Genomic DNA, 14,149 nt, shown 5'->3' with positions numbered 1-14,149 from the left:
GGTATGTGTTTGTGTACATACATTCACATACACACAAATCTATAGGTGCGTGTATATATATGTATATATACACACTTCAGTGTATGTATAATCACTTTATGTATGTATGTACATAAGTATCTTTGTGTCAGTAGAGCACCTTACTGGCAAGTGAAAACTAGCAATGTTTATCAAGCAGTTTCTCAACATTTTAGGAAGACACACTTTTGTGGTGTGGCCCAATGGTAAGTGCTAGTGAAGAGATTCTATTCTAATGTTTGTTATTTATTCACTCCAGTGAAGTATTCTGTAGGTTTGATTCAGTTGTCCCTTCAGTGTAGAAGAGGTAAAGCTTGCTGTGCCTCACCAAGATATATATGAGGACTTCTCTGCCTCCTGTTTTATTATTGTTGGCCCATGATATCAGAGGTGAGTGTTGGTGGTATGACAGTAGAGGTTGAACCTTCCTGCCAATATTCCATTGCATTCTGTTGTTGTGGGAAGAGGGGCAGTGTGACAGAATGGTGCATATGAACTAAAGGTGTGTCGTGGAGTTCCTCCATGTGTAAAAAATGGCAGCTGTTGACACTGATGGTTGCTGGAAGTTAATACATGCAGTGGGTGATGTGTTTCAGCAGTGGTAACAGCAGTGTGGGAGGTAAGCCATGTTCTGGGTGGTCATTCACATTTTTAGTAGCACAGCTCTTTTACATCTCTGGTGAAAAACACATAGCTAATTTTTGACTGTTTAAAAAATAGAGGTTTGTAGCTGAGAATGAGCTCTATCAAATAGCGTGATTGTGCTCTTTGTAACTTTTGTAGTTTCCATGGAAATAAGTAGGTGTTCCTGCTCCAGCAGAGGGATTGGAATAGATGGTCTTTCAAGGTCCCTTCCAATCCCTGGCATTCTCTGATTCTGTGTGTTACTTTTGGAGTGACCTGCATACGTGAGTCTTGTGCTTCTGGTAGATGCACAGAACAATCTGTCAGAATGAGCTCGGTAGTGTTAAGTTTTCTTGCCCTTGGCAGGGATTTATTAGCAAAAATCAGACCTGTCAGAGAAGGGAATTGGTGCTTGTTTCACTTATTTGTGGATCAGTTCCTGTTCTCAGGATGTAGCCGGAATGCCTGCTAGGAGCACTGTATGGAATTAATGCTTTGACATTCACGTAGAAGGGAAGGGAGAGAATCTTTTTTTTGTTCCTGAGCACAAAGGAATATTTTGTTAGCTCCCAGTGTTTGGACAATCAGTGATGTCATTTCGGAGTGTCTGTTTTATCCAATTTTATGATGATCATTAGCATTATTAGACAGTGAAGAAGAAAAGGTAATAGCTTAAGTCAGTACAATCCATGAAATTCTGGATTGAGGTATTAACAGAGTATTTCTGGATGTTGAAGAAGAGCAAAGCTGTCTCTTTGAATGTATCAAATTTCTACCCTCAGAATGTTACCAATTTAAGTACTTGGGGAGAAGAAACAATTATGGAATTATTTCGGTCAGGGAGCTCAGCCTGATTTGTATTTAACTTATTACCTCTACTTGTTTCCTTTGATTCTCATAAAGATAAGCAATGCTTCAGTTTTTGTTTTTTTTTTTTTCTTCCTTTATAATGCATGGAGTTTCTGTGTTGTATTTCCTTGTTGTTAATCAGTCTTGCAGTTGTGATTTCAATTAAACTCACATCTGACCTCTCTGGTTTCTTCCCATCAAATACGGTAATGTTATGTTACATAAGAGCAGGCAAACCTTGGCTTTTTGATGTATATGGAAACAGGATAAGCTGCATTTATTGTTACCTACATTTTTAATAACAACTTAATTTACTGCTGATGACATTCATAATTTGTTTTTGCATGAGCCAGTAGCAGAATCATGTGAGCTGTCTTTTTTTTTTTTTAATTTCATTTTGACATTTTGTATTTATTTTTGTTCTGTATTTCATCGTACCACCCCAGAAATCTAGGCATAAGCATCAATAGAGAAGATGCACAAATCTGTTCTGTAATGTCTGGACTTCTGGATGGATATTCTACTTTATTCTTTACTTTTTGTGATTGTCTTTTAAAATCTGCAGACTTTAAAAGCACTGTATTACTTGTCTCTTCTTGTTATTTGTTTGTTTCCCTGCTGTGCAGAAGGTCTATAAGTAGGCTATGGGAGAAACAAATAGTACATATGCATAATTTTTTAGGGCATCTGTTGTTGTCAGTGAGAACTAACCTTTGTTCAAATCTTTGTGTTTCCTTGGATATAGCAAATATGTACTGTTATGTAAAGATCATCCTTGAAGTTGCTGAAGTGACTGAGTCGAGGAACTATTAATTGCTATATGTGATGACTAAATTCCTTTGAAGATAGGAGTATCCTGAAAAAGTGTAGTTAATTAGCATGTGTGGCTAGCCTTATCTTTAACTGAGCAGTTGTAGGCCAGAGGCTGTATCAGGGAAGTGGTCGAGGTGGTTAGAAAATAGATTTAAAAGACATGACAAAAATCAGAGAGTATTCTAGCTTTGTGGAAGACCACCCAGCGTAAACAAATGTACCTTTTGGACAACAGTGTTAGCCTTTTACAGTCTCACCATAAATCATACTGGTAAGGAATACATACTCTCCTAACATGCTGTTTCTGTGCATGAAATCACTTATGAATTTAGGCATGTTCCATACAGTCATGTGAGAAAATGTTTTTCCTCATTAAGTTAAAGTCATCCAGCACATGCTTTAATGGTGATAGCTTTTAAAGAAATGGATGTTATCAGTCACGTAGTGTTATTAGAGCAGTGTATCTGTACAAACACCAAAAATTTTAATGGAAAAGAATGTTCGTCCTGTTATATGCTAGGAAAGAGCTCTTTGCTCATAACTCCTACGCTGAAAAACTAAACCAACATAGTATGTACAAGACTGCTTAAGAAAGTAGGTCAGTCTCTAGGGCTTATTAACCTGAGAAGTCACTGGAACATGGAGGATTTTCATTAAGCAGTTAGTGCGGTTTGTTCTGAAGCTGAGCTCATGTCTTGATAGTTGCATCTTTTCTGGTGAGTCAGGCTGTGGAATATAACTCTTGGTAGAGCACTGAGAGTGTATTTCAGCCTTAGTGGTCTAAGGTTAGATACAGCTAATCTTCCTCTGTGGGGAAGACCTCTGTGGGGGTTTCCTGCTTACTGATCCTGGGGATTGAATAAGTAAATTTTACCTGAATTTAGAATGCATTTAAATTTACTGTATTAGCCAAAGGAGAAACAGTGCATGGAAAAAAAAATCCAACAGCTTTTCAGAATAAGGAAAGAAGTGCATATACTCTTGAAACCTGCCTGTCAGATTCTAGATATTATGCATCATATCATTCATCATCTAGCTACTTAAGTTGAGTGCTGTTTTCTAAATTCAGCTATTCAGCCTTTCCTGCTGTTTTATCAGCAGGAAATGAAGAGAAAGTATTAATCTATTTGAGATAATTTAGCAGCAATGTGTGAACATTTTTCCCAATAAGAAATTAAACTCTGAGGAGACATAGTTGCTTTGAGTTCTAAGTCACCTGTTTTTCTTAGGTCTCTGGTATTGCAGATATCACTAAGATTCACTGGGCTCATTGTGAACAATTTGGACTTAATATCTGTGTTATTTAGCTGATATTGCTTCTGGTGTATGTGCAGCTGTAAAGATAGATAACAAGATCATCAGCCAGTGAGGTTTAACCAGACGTATGTTATCGCAGGGAAATAGAATGCACACATTTTCTGAGGCAAACGGCTCCAGTGTGGGTGAGCTCTGCAGCAGAGTGGAGGATCGTGGCTGATGAGGTGTGGGTGGGGTGAGGTGCAGCAGTGTAATGCCCTTGAACATACAAAGGGAACCCCTGTGGAGCATAGTGACCAGGACAAGTAAACAAGGTGTGGCATGGCAGTATGGTACGGCACAGCAGTTTTCACAGTTGTGGTAGATAAGGAAGGCATAGTCTCCCTCCAGGCTCAAGAGATCAGCTCGCCTGTGGGCCATCACCCTCCAGAGGAACCAGACCTGGACTTTGCAGATCATCTTAAATGTGATCACGCTGCATGTTCAAGACAACCAGGGGATTAGGCCTAGCCAGCATAGGTTCGTGGAAAGTAGGTCCTTCTTGACAAACCTGACCTCCTTCTATGACTTGGTGATTCACCTAGTGGGTGAGGGAAAGGCTGTGAATGTGGTCAACCTGGACTTTAGCAAAGCCTTTGACTCTGTCTCCCCCAGTATTTTCCTGGGGAAACTGGCAACTCGTGACTTGAACAGGTATGCTCTTTGCTGGGCGAAACACTGAATGGATGGCCAGGATCAGATGATGGTAGCGAATTGAGTTTAATCTGTCTGGCAACTGATTCATGAGCCATTTTCCCCTGGAGTCAATATTGGGACTAGCTTTGTTTAATATCTTTATTAACGATGTGGACGAGGAGGTTGGGTGCACCATCAGTAAGTTTGCAGATCGCACCAAGTTGGGAGAAGGTGTTGATTTGCCTATCTGAGGATAGGAAGGCCGTACAGAAGGATCTGGTTAGGCTGGCTGAATGGGCTGAGTTTTATAAAGTTCTACAGGACCAAGTGTCTAGTCCTGCACTTTGGTCACAACAACCTTATGCAGTGCTACAGGCTTAGCACAGAGCGGTGGACAGCTGTGTTGGAGGAATCTGGTGATGTTTGTCAGCAGCCATCTGAACAGGAGCCAGCGGTATGCTCAGGTAGCCAAGAAGGCCCCTGGCATCCTGGCTTATGTCAGAAGTACTGTTGTGAGCAGGACCTGTGATTGCCCCTTTACACAACGCTGGTGAGGCTGCACTTTGAGTACTGTATTCAGTTTGGGCCCCTCACTATGAGAAATACATCGAGACCCTGGAGCATATGCACAGAAGGGCAATGAAGCTGGTGAGGGATCTGGAGCACAAGTCTTATGAAGAGCAGCTGAGGGAGCTGGGATTGTTTAGTCTGAAGTAGAGGAGGAGGCTAAGGGAGACCTTAATGCTCTCTATAATTACCTGAAAGGAGGTTGTGGTGAGGTGGAGGTAGGCCTCTTCTCCCACATAACTAGTGACAGTACAAGAAGGAATGGCCACAAGTGGTGCCAGGGGAGATTGAGGCTGGATATTAGGAAAAACTTCTTCATAGAATGGTGAGGTGTTGGAATGTACTGTCCAGGGAGGTGATGAAATCACCATCCCTCTTTGTTTTCAAGGAGAAGGTAGGTGTGGCAGGTAGGCATAAGGTTTAGTGGGTGGTGTTGGTGATAGGTGGGTGGTAGGACTGTATGATCTTAGAGGTCTTTTCCAATTGTAATGATTCTATGATAACATTATTGTAGTTGCACTTTCAGGAAAGGATAAAACCTACATTCTGCTATACTTCTCTTGTTCTTTTTTTTTTTTTTTTGTATTATGTAAATACTGTTTTATCTGAAGATTTATGATTGGCTGTGTTTCCAGTAAAAGACTGATTTAAAGAAAAAAAAAAAAAAGAGAATCCACCCCCTCTTCTACTCATATATTATCTTTGCTTTCATTTTAGTTTGCAAGTATGCCTGCCACAGGAAATGTGAAGAGAAGGTAAGCCTATTTATTTCTCTCTCTTTGTTGACAGTCCACGTGTATCTGAAGTTTAAACTGTAGGAGTTGTGTCATGATGATGATTAAATCAGATGCCAAGTTGACAGAAAAAAAGAAAAAAAGCGACTTTTAGCTGTTATTTTGTCGTTAAGGTAAAACAAGTCCCCATATAGTTGTAATGTCTGCAACAAAGCTACGCATTTTTCCCACAAGAGGACAAGTTTCAAGTTGAAAGCAGAAAGTTGGGCCAAATACAAACTATATCCTTCTATCAGGAAAAGAAAAATATGAGTTTGGGGTGCATATCTAAAGTTTAAGCAACAAGATTTAATGGAAACTTTCAGTGGTGGTTTAAGAAAAATATGAGAACATTACTAGTGTTCAGCATGCACTGTAAATTGTATCCAGCAAGTCCAGTTTCATAATTTTTGATATTTTTAAAAAGAGTGCCTTTTGCATCAGGAAATACCCAGCTCAGCCTCCAAGTTTATCATGTACTCTACAAAAAAGAAAGCTGCCTTCATTTTTTATTTCTTCTCACTGTTTTATATTGTCTTGGATTTTGTTGGCCATTAGATTAATTCAACTATAATTACTCAGGGCACGTTTTCAAAGTTTGGTGAGTTGTAATTGTTTCTGACTTGAAAGTAGATGTTGAATATCAAAATGTAGATATTGAGTGTCCAGACAGAACAAATCTATATAAAAGGAAAAGGGATATTTTATGGCTTCTAAAAGTCAGAATGTCTTTCATAACATGCAGGAGCAGTCTTGAAAGGAAGAGGTGGAGCAACAACCCTTGCACTTAACATTCCATCTGTTTTCGTGATTCAAAGACGTCTGTATGGGAAGGACCAAATAAATGTTGAACACATCCAGAGTTCAGTTTCTTCTGTGGCACTCATAACAAAAACACTCATCAACATTTAAAAAATAAAGCTCCTTGATTTTTTTTTTTTTTGACTTGCACTTATTTTATGTATGGATAATTTTTGTGGGTTCTGAAAAATGTTGCTATGGGAAAATTAATCAGGCTAGAACATGAGTATCTGAAGGGAAAATAAACATCACGCTAGTCAAGAATTAGTTGTCTATTACTTGTATGTATATAGTTGTAAACTTGGAATTAAAACATTTATTTTAAAAAATATTACATTTTTTTAAATTAAAAATATTTTTTATTTTAATATATATATTTGCTAGTGAGAAGTTCTTCTTCTGATGCACTTATGCAAGTAGTTAAATAATTGGAATGGTTTCCACGCCATACAATATAGAACACACATTTATTCATGCGTGTAAGCATGAATAAAAAGTGAGAAGAAGGGTTGTTTCTACAACTCTGTTTCAGCATATCACTTTTAACAGTGGGAAAAAAAAATGTAACACTAAAGATTTACATTTCCATTAATTTGTTTTGTTAAAAAAAGTAAATACGAAAGAAAACCAAACTGGAAAACTCAAATTCTTTTTTCTAAAGTTTTGATTTTTTTCATTTAAGGCTTCTTTTCATACTGTCTTTGCATTTTTTTCCCAGATTAATTTTGTAGAGTAAAAATCATTTTACATATTGGCACCAAGTAAAATGTTTCTACGTTTTTATGGAGATCTGAAAAACTAATTGCCAGAAAGACCAAAATGGACTTCATATGGTATTGCACAAGTATTAGACAAGCCAGAGGTGTAAAGTTCCTCGTCATGTAATATGCTGTTGGTAGCTGACATAAGTTCTTCTGTGGTCTCAGATGACTTAAAATTTCCTCATCTCTAGATCTGTGTAAGTCAGAGATGTCCAAGGAGTGTTAATGCGTAAGTTTTGTGATCTTAGAGGGGGTTGCTTTGTTTATTCCTGTTCGTCCTCTTGGGAGAATGTTCCCTGTTTTTAACAAGACTGGTATTTGCTTTGAATGAAGATTACATTTATTTTTATAGTTAGACTACGTAACTTTTGGAGACCGTAGATCTATTTCAGTTGCCTGTATTGTTGACTTGATATTTAGCTCTGTGGCAAGATTTCCTTATTTTAGTGTTTCCAAAACATATGAGTAAATTCAAGTTAAGAACTCTGCTCAGTGAAAAACATTGAGATTGATCTGGCCATTTGGGGAACCTTAAAGGTTACCTAGTTCAGCTTCCCTGCAGTGATCAGGGAGATACACTGCTAGATCATGTTGCTCAGAGCTGGTCCCACCTGACTTTGAATGTTTCCAGAGATGAGACATCTGCCACATCTCTGGGTACACTGCTCCATTGCCTCACCACCCTTACTGCAGGGAACAATTTTCCTTATACTAAGTTCCTTATTCTAAATCTCGCCTCTTTTAGTTTGAAACCATTTCCCATTGTGCTGTCACAACGGACCCTGCTAAGGAGTCTGTCCCCTTATTTCTTACAGCCCCCTTTAGATACTGAAAGGCTGCTGTCAGCTCTTCTCAGAGCCTTCTATTCAAGCTCTCTCAGCCTTTAGTAAGGTTAATTTAAAACAACTACACACACACACACACAAGAACCCCCTCCCCCCCTACTAGTTATTGGTACTGTCTGTGGGGAAAAACAAATGCATACAGAATGGACATCTGAATATAAAACCTGGAGAGAGATCCATCTCTGTCAAGTTATTATCTGCAATTTAGTCGAGAAAGGAGGCGTGGCTGGGGGATAAATTATTGGAAATTAAAGATCTAAAAATTCAGAACAGAAGTTGTTTTCTACATGAAAAAGTGATTATTTACAAATATGTGGACAAGTTTTCCAGATAGGTTTTGTTTAGGTGAAAAGCAGATGGGTTTCTGAGCACTGAAATAATCTAATCATGTCCTGGAGAAATGGAACTATGAATGGGCTTTGCCATAAAAGGTTTAGTAGATCACTCTCCTCTGAAGAAGTCACTGAACTGTCATACCCTGTCTGTGAAGTTGTTTGCTGTGTCTCTGCCAGTGCAACATGAGAGATCTTGGTGTATGCTTGACTTCAGGTATTTTGCATGCAGTGCTCAAAGGGCCTCTTATTCATCAGTTTGCTGTGCACTGTGAGTGCTGAGCAATGACAGCACTGTTGCTCTGGGCCTCAAAAACTTGATATGTTAATAAGACACATGATTTTTTTTAACACATTTTTTATGTGCTGATAAGTCCCTCTTGAGCTGACTGATTTTATCAAGTTTGTAAGCAAATGCTTAAACTACCTTAATATCTGTAAGCTTGAGTATTTTTTGAAGTCTTCTGCTGGATCAAGACAACAGTATCATTCAGCAGTATCATTTAGCTTTATGCCTTACTTCAGTTTTTGTGCTGTTACATACGTCCTCAACTCAACTGGAAGATATTTTTGCCTTGCTTGAGCCATTACTTTTTACATAATGCAGTGCAATCCTTCGCCACTCTGACTTGGTGTTTCAGAGAAACTAATCCATGTGGCTCTATGTTTTTCTTCTCCAACAGGATTAATTAATTTCTATGAGTTTGATTCAACACTCTTCCTTCTTTGCCTTTCAGGGAGCTATTTAGACATCTCAGTGGAGTGCAGAGTTAATCAAAGCTTCAAGATTTTGTCTTAGTGATCTAAAATCCTTGTTCAGACAGACTCATTTTCTGAGCTGTAGTGTGCCAGTTGAATGCTGTTAAAGCTAGGTCAAACAATTTATTACCTTCAGATTCTGTAGTTTATTTTTAATAGAAAAGTAAGATGTATGATATGTTTTCAGTGTTTGGCCACTTACAAAGCTGCCAAAATTGTAATCATAAAAGGTATAAACTCAGACATGACATTTTGTCCTGTTGCTTTGCTCAGAGCCCACATTTTTTTTTTTTTTTTTTGGTCTGATTCTCATTTTCATGGCGTTTATATTTGAGATATTGTAATTCTCCCCTCGACCCTGGATTCCCATTTTCTTTGATCAGCAACAGCTTAAGAAGTTTAGAGAATAGGAGTGAGGCTGTCCTACATCCCTCACTGCATTGTTCATTTCTTTTGTAGACTCTCACAGTAAAGGAAAAGTGAACATGATTATGAAAAGAAATGCACAGAAGTGTAAAAAACAAAAAACAGTTTGGGTTACTGTCAAAATGTTACTGCAGTGGGGAAATTGACAGTAATCATGGCAATAAAAATAAGCCAGGAGTAACAGCTGGTTTTAGTCCATGGATACACGTTCGTACTGTATTGTGAAAATAAGAGAGGGAGGGAGGAAGTAAAAAAAAAAGAAATAAAAAATAGATGTATTGGTCATCTATTTTCAGTTCAGAGATTTAGAGCTCAAAATGTATTGGCATTTTAAAAGGCTCGGTTAGCTTTTGTCACCTGGACTGTCCTGTGAATAAACCTTGTGTTTACTTGGGGCAGCCTCATTAAGGTGGTAAGGCTGGTCTCCGGCCCTTTGAGTGGGTGATCATGAAAGCAGGTACCTTTCATTCTCACAAAGAGAATCAGTGGCTCTTAATAGTCCAGGGAGAAAAATACTTATTGGAGAAGTGTATGGTACACTGTGATACGACAATTTTCCTTGTGTTTCTGGAGCAGGAAGGAAAGATCCTTCTCCCTTTTATTGAGAGATGAGAAATAAGTCTGCTTAGTTCATCTGATCCATCTTTTAAACATGTGGTAACTATTCAGAATTGAGTTGTGGACAATGCACTGTTGTCAGTTACAAGTCAAACTGTATTTAATTTTGGTTGTGGATTAGTTTGCTTTCTTACTTGTAAATGATATCCAAATTAAAAGAAAAAAAATACTTTGCCTGTACTTCCCTTTTTCTTCAGAATAGTGAATCTAATTTTTCTGTTTTATACGTTTTCTTCTTTACTTTGCTGTTTATGCCTCCTGTCTCAGATACCTAACTTAAATCCTAATTTCTGATGTGCGTGCGTGGTTTTGTTTGATTTTCAGAAGGAAGTTTGAAAGTAGATTGTGTTTAAAAGTTCTTCACCATCTGCTGATAGTGTACAGTATAGCATTACAGAGATGCTGCTTCTAGTTCTGTATTGTTACGTGAGCAGAAAGCTGATGGCTTCACATGCTGTATGCGGTGTTCTGTATGCCCTGATTGCAGTATGCTGCTTATGTGTTCATTGCTAAAGCAGAAAGTGTGCAGGGGGCACCGCTTTACATGTAATGCTTTAAGAAAGTGCTTTTTGAGAAGTAGTCCAAGGTAAGGATACTTAAAAAGTTAAATGAATTGGATCATTCTAGATTACTAGTTCCATTAGGAAGATGAGACCAGGGAAGAGGTTGATAGCACAAGCAAGTAAACTGTAGCAGCCTAGGGGAACTTTCTCTTCACATGGAAAAAATCATTGAGATTTCCAGGGTGGCCGTGTTCCTTCTAACATCTAATCTCCGCCATATTTTTGATGAGTGCTAATAAACTGTTGGAAAGGTTGGGTTGGTATGATCATGGTGACACTTGGTCAGTTTTGAGAGGAAGGAGACTGTATTTTTGATGTTGTCATTTCTCAAAACATTGCCAATGTTCTTTGTCTTTGAGAGTGATAATTATTTCTTTTCTATTTAATTTGATGCTCCCAAAGTTTGCTATTGAGGAAATTCAGTATCTGCTCAGAAGAGTGGAAAGAATTTCTCTTTGAGTGTTTAAAGTAATACAAAACTAGAACAGAAATCAGACTTCTAAGATGTTAAAAATGTGTATTACTTTCTTTAAAAAGGGCTGCTACTTGTGTTGTGGCAGTTTAAAATCTTTATGTATTTCTCTCTTAATACTCTAATTTTCATGTTTATGTGCATTTGCATTTCAAGGAATACAGGTTAATGTTCCAAACTTCCTAAGAAAGCAGGTTTTTTTGTAAAACCTTTTCACTGATACTCGGTGTTTGTTGATTTGTAAGTGACTTCAAAATAAAACTCTGTTTTAAAAATAACTGAGCAACCTTGAAGAAGATTGTTGAAGATTGTTTTGAGTACAGCAAAACACTGTCAGCTTCTACAACTTAGCTAATACAACAGTTGAAAGTATAGGTCAGCACTGCCATGAGCAGCTGTGGATTAAATACAGTGACTTCGCTTCTCAAAAGGTTCACGTGAGTTTTTTTGCTTTGCTTTTTTCTTTGATTAAAAAAAAAAATGTATGTATATGTGTATATATATATATATATACATATAAGAATCAGTGTGCATGATTTAGAGGAGTATACTTTCTCCCTAACTATCTCAGATTTGGGGTAGAAGGAATCAAGGCATTAAATGAAAACTCGTGCCGTGTTGGTTCCAGGGGACAACTATGTGAACCTCTGTAGCTGACACATTTTTGTAGGAATCTGTACATAGAAACACATTCAGTAAGGCTTAAGATTCTAATAATTTTTTTTTTTTCCCTCCTGGGAAGTAATTAGCATGTTATATTAGCATGCATGCAACACTTTTAATGCTGCTTAGCATTGGACTATAATAAAAATGTTTGCAGTTGAAGTTTAGATTACTGTGTGAGTTTTGTAAGTGATATTTGCAACTCAGAGCGGTCATTAGAATTTTCCTGATAGTCCTCAATAGCAGTATTTTGCAGATCCTCCTGCCTGCAAAATATTCTGCTCTTGTTTAGTTACAGTATACTGTAGTGAGCTGTTCAATGAATCAGCCTTCTGATTCAATCAGAACTGTAAGCTATTCAGTGGCATAAGGACTTGAAGGTGCTTTCTGTGAGCATGAACATTGCATTCTTTAAGAAGCAGAAGTGCTGTGCTGCAGGGTTGTGTGTTTGGCAGTTAATTTGCTGGGGCTTTCCAAAACTGGAAAAATACTTGAAAAATATGCTAGTGTATTTAGACAGGAACTCTAATTCAGTCTCTCTTTTTCAGGTAGTTGGCTATGTTAGCAAGACCTGTGTGGTACCTGTACACATTCAAAGTGTGTTTGTTTCTTTACAAATTCTAGTAGTTGGCAAGAGGAAAATAAGATGGTACCGAGCAAAGGAAACAAAACTACTTCTGTTTTTCCTTTGTTCACTACGAAAAGATGAGTATTTTCATATATTTTCACAACAGATGTCAATTTTCTACTGGAAGACATCAAGTTGTTTTAGGAGTTTTTTTTGTTTGATTTTCATTCCTGTGCCCTGAAAACTGATCAGTTTCGTCCAGTTGTTTTCTGTCTGGCTCTTATCCTTGTATCTTGATTTGTAAATTTTCATTTTGATTTTTTTTTGAAGAGATGTAATGATTTTTTAGCCCTCTAAAGTGGGATCAAAGAACTCAGAAATGGTGTGTTGTACATTATTGTTGCTTGGAATATTCTCATTTTTATGTTACGCAGTTTGTTAAACTATGTCTCCGGGGGGCAGGAAATCAGGTAGCTTAGCAGAATATACCACTCCTTTCTTAAAGCAGTATTTTGGTAGCAATCACAATGTCCCCACAATATGCAGTATTTTACACTGTTTGTTGTGTTGTACTTGATTGCTATGGCCTGGAACTACATGAATTCCCTCTTGCAATACTGATTCTCTAAGACTGGAGCAGCCCTACATTTGATTACTGACTTAATGAAAGAATGGAAACTTCACTACAGACCACATGAATAACAAAAATGTTTTGGAAACACGTAATGAGGAAGTGAGTAATATGTCTTTTCCAGTAGAAGTTCTTGCGTGTTTTATATAGGCAAGCTGAAATGTCTAGGCTTCATTAGAATTTGCTCTTACTACCTCTGTGTATAACACACTATTTTGTAGTGCTTTACTAGAAATTATTTCTGGAAGGGCACTTCACATGTCTTCTGATGCCTTGTTGAAGAAAGTCCTTAAAATATCTCAGACAATTAAAGCCTTGTAAAACAAGTGTAGTCCTGGTAATAAATAAGCAAACAAACAAACCTGTTTGACAGGAGTATAGAATCATAGAATCACCAAGGCTGGAAAAGACCTCTTAAAATCATCCAGACCACCCATCCACTTATCACCAATATTTCCCACTAAACTGTCTCTCTCAGTACATCATCTAAATGTTTCTTGAACACCACCAAGGACGGTGACTCCACTGCCTCCCTGGGCAGCCTGTTCTAATGCCTAACCGCTGTCTCAGAGAATTATTTCCTAACGTCCAAACTGAATCTCCCCAGCGCAACTTGAGGCCATTCTCTCTAGTCCTGCTGCTAGATACATGGGAGAAGAGGCCAACTCACCTCCCCCCTGTGTTCCTTCACATAGTTGTAGTGAGCAATAAGGTCACCCCAAGCCTCCTCTTCTCCAGACTGAACAATCCCAGCTCCCTCAGCTGCTCCTCATAAGGCCTGTGCTCCAGGCCCCTCACCAGCTTCTTTGCCCTTCTCTGGATGTGCTCCAGGGCTTTGATGTCTTTCTTGTAGAGAGGGCTCCAAAACTGAACACAGTACTCACGGTGCAGCCTCACCAGTGCTGACTATCTGATCAGGATGCCATTGATCTTCTTGGTCACCTGGGCACACTGTTTGTTCGTGTTCAGCCATGTGTCAACCAATTCCTTGAGGTCCATTTCCTCTACACAGACCTCCAGCCACTCTGCCTCTGGCTTGTAGTGTTGACTGGGTTGTTGCAACCAAAGTGACCAGGCTTCCTGGACCCTTTACCTTTCAGGACTGAATCCCAAGGGGCACTCTCTACCAGTGTT

At 38.3% G+C, this 14,149-nt stretch overlaps 1 protein-coding gene across 11 annotated transcripts in view; it reads left to right on the top strand.

Moving 5' to 3' along the window:
• The window catches only part of TNS3 (tensin 3), a 212,186-nt gene that overhangs the window by 71,376 nt on the left and 126,661 nt on the right, over positions 1 to 14,149 (top strand). For 5 of the 11 annotated variants that reach the window (XM_090136801.1, XM_031592014.2, XM_031592016.2 and 2 more), the window contains exon 3: positions 5,521 to 5,558. The exons of 4 other annotated variants lie outside the window; for them this stretch is intronic. In XM_090136801.1, coding sequence (XP_089992927.1) covers positions 5,521 to 5,558 — 38 coding nt within the window. Of the gene's footprint in view, positions 1 to 265; positions 409 to 5,520; positions 5,559 to 14,149 lie in introns of those variants that run through there. 2 more of the 11 variants (XM_090136805.1, XM_031592019.2) reach the window with 2 other exon arrangements.

The sequence above is a fragment of the Phasianus colchicus genome, chromosome 3 (genome assembly GCF_987193195.1).
Source record: "Phasianus colchicus chromosome 3, bPhaCol1.hap1.1, whole genome shotgun sequence".
NCBI classification, from domain to species: Eukaryota; Metazoa; Chordata; class Aves; order Galliformes; family Phasianidae; genus Phasianus; species Phasianus colchicus.
Note: the sequence above shows the minus strand (reverse complement) of the source record. Positions and strands in the feature narration are given on the sequence as shown.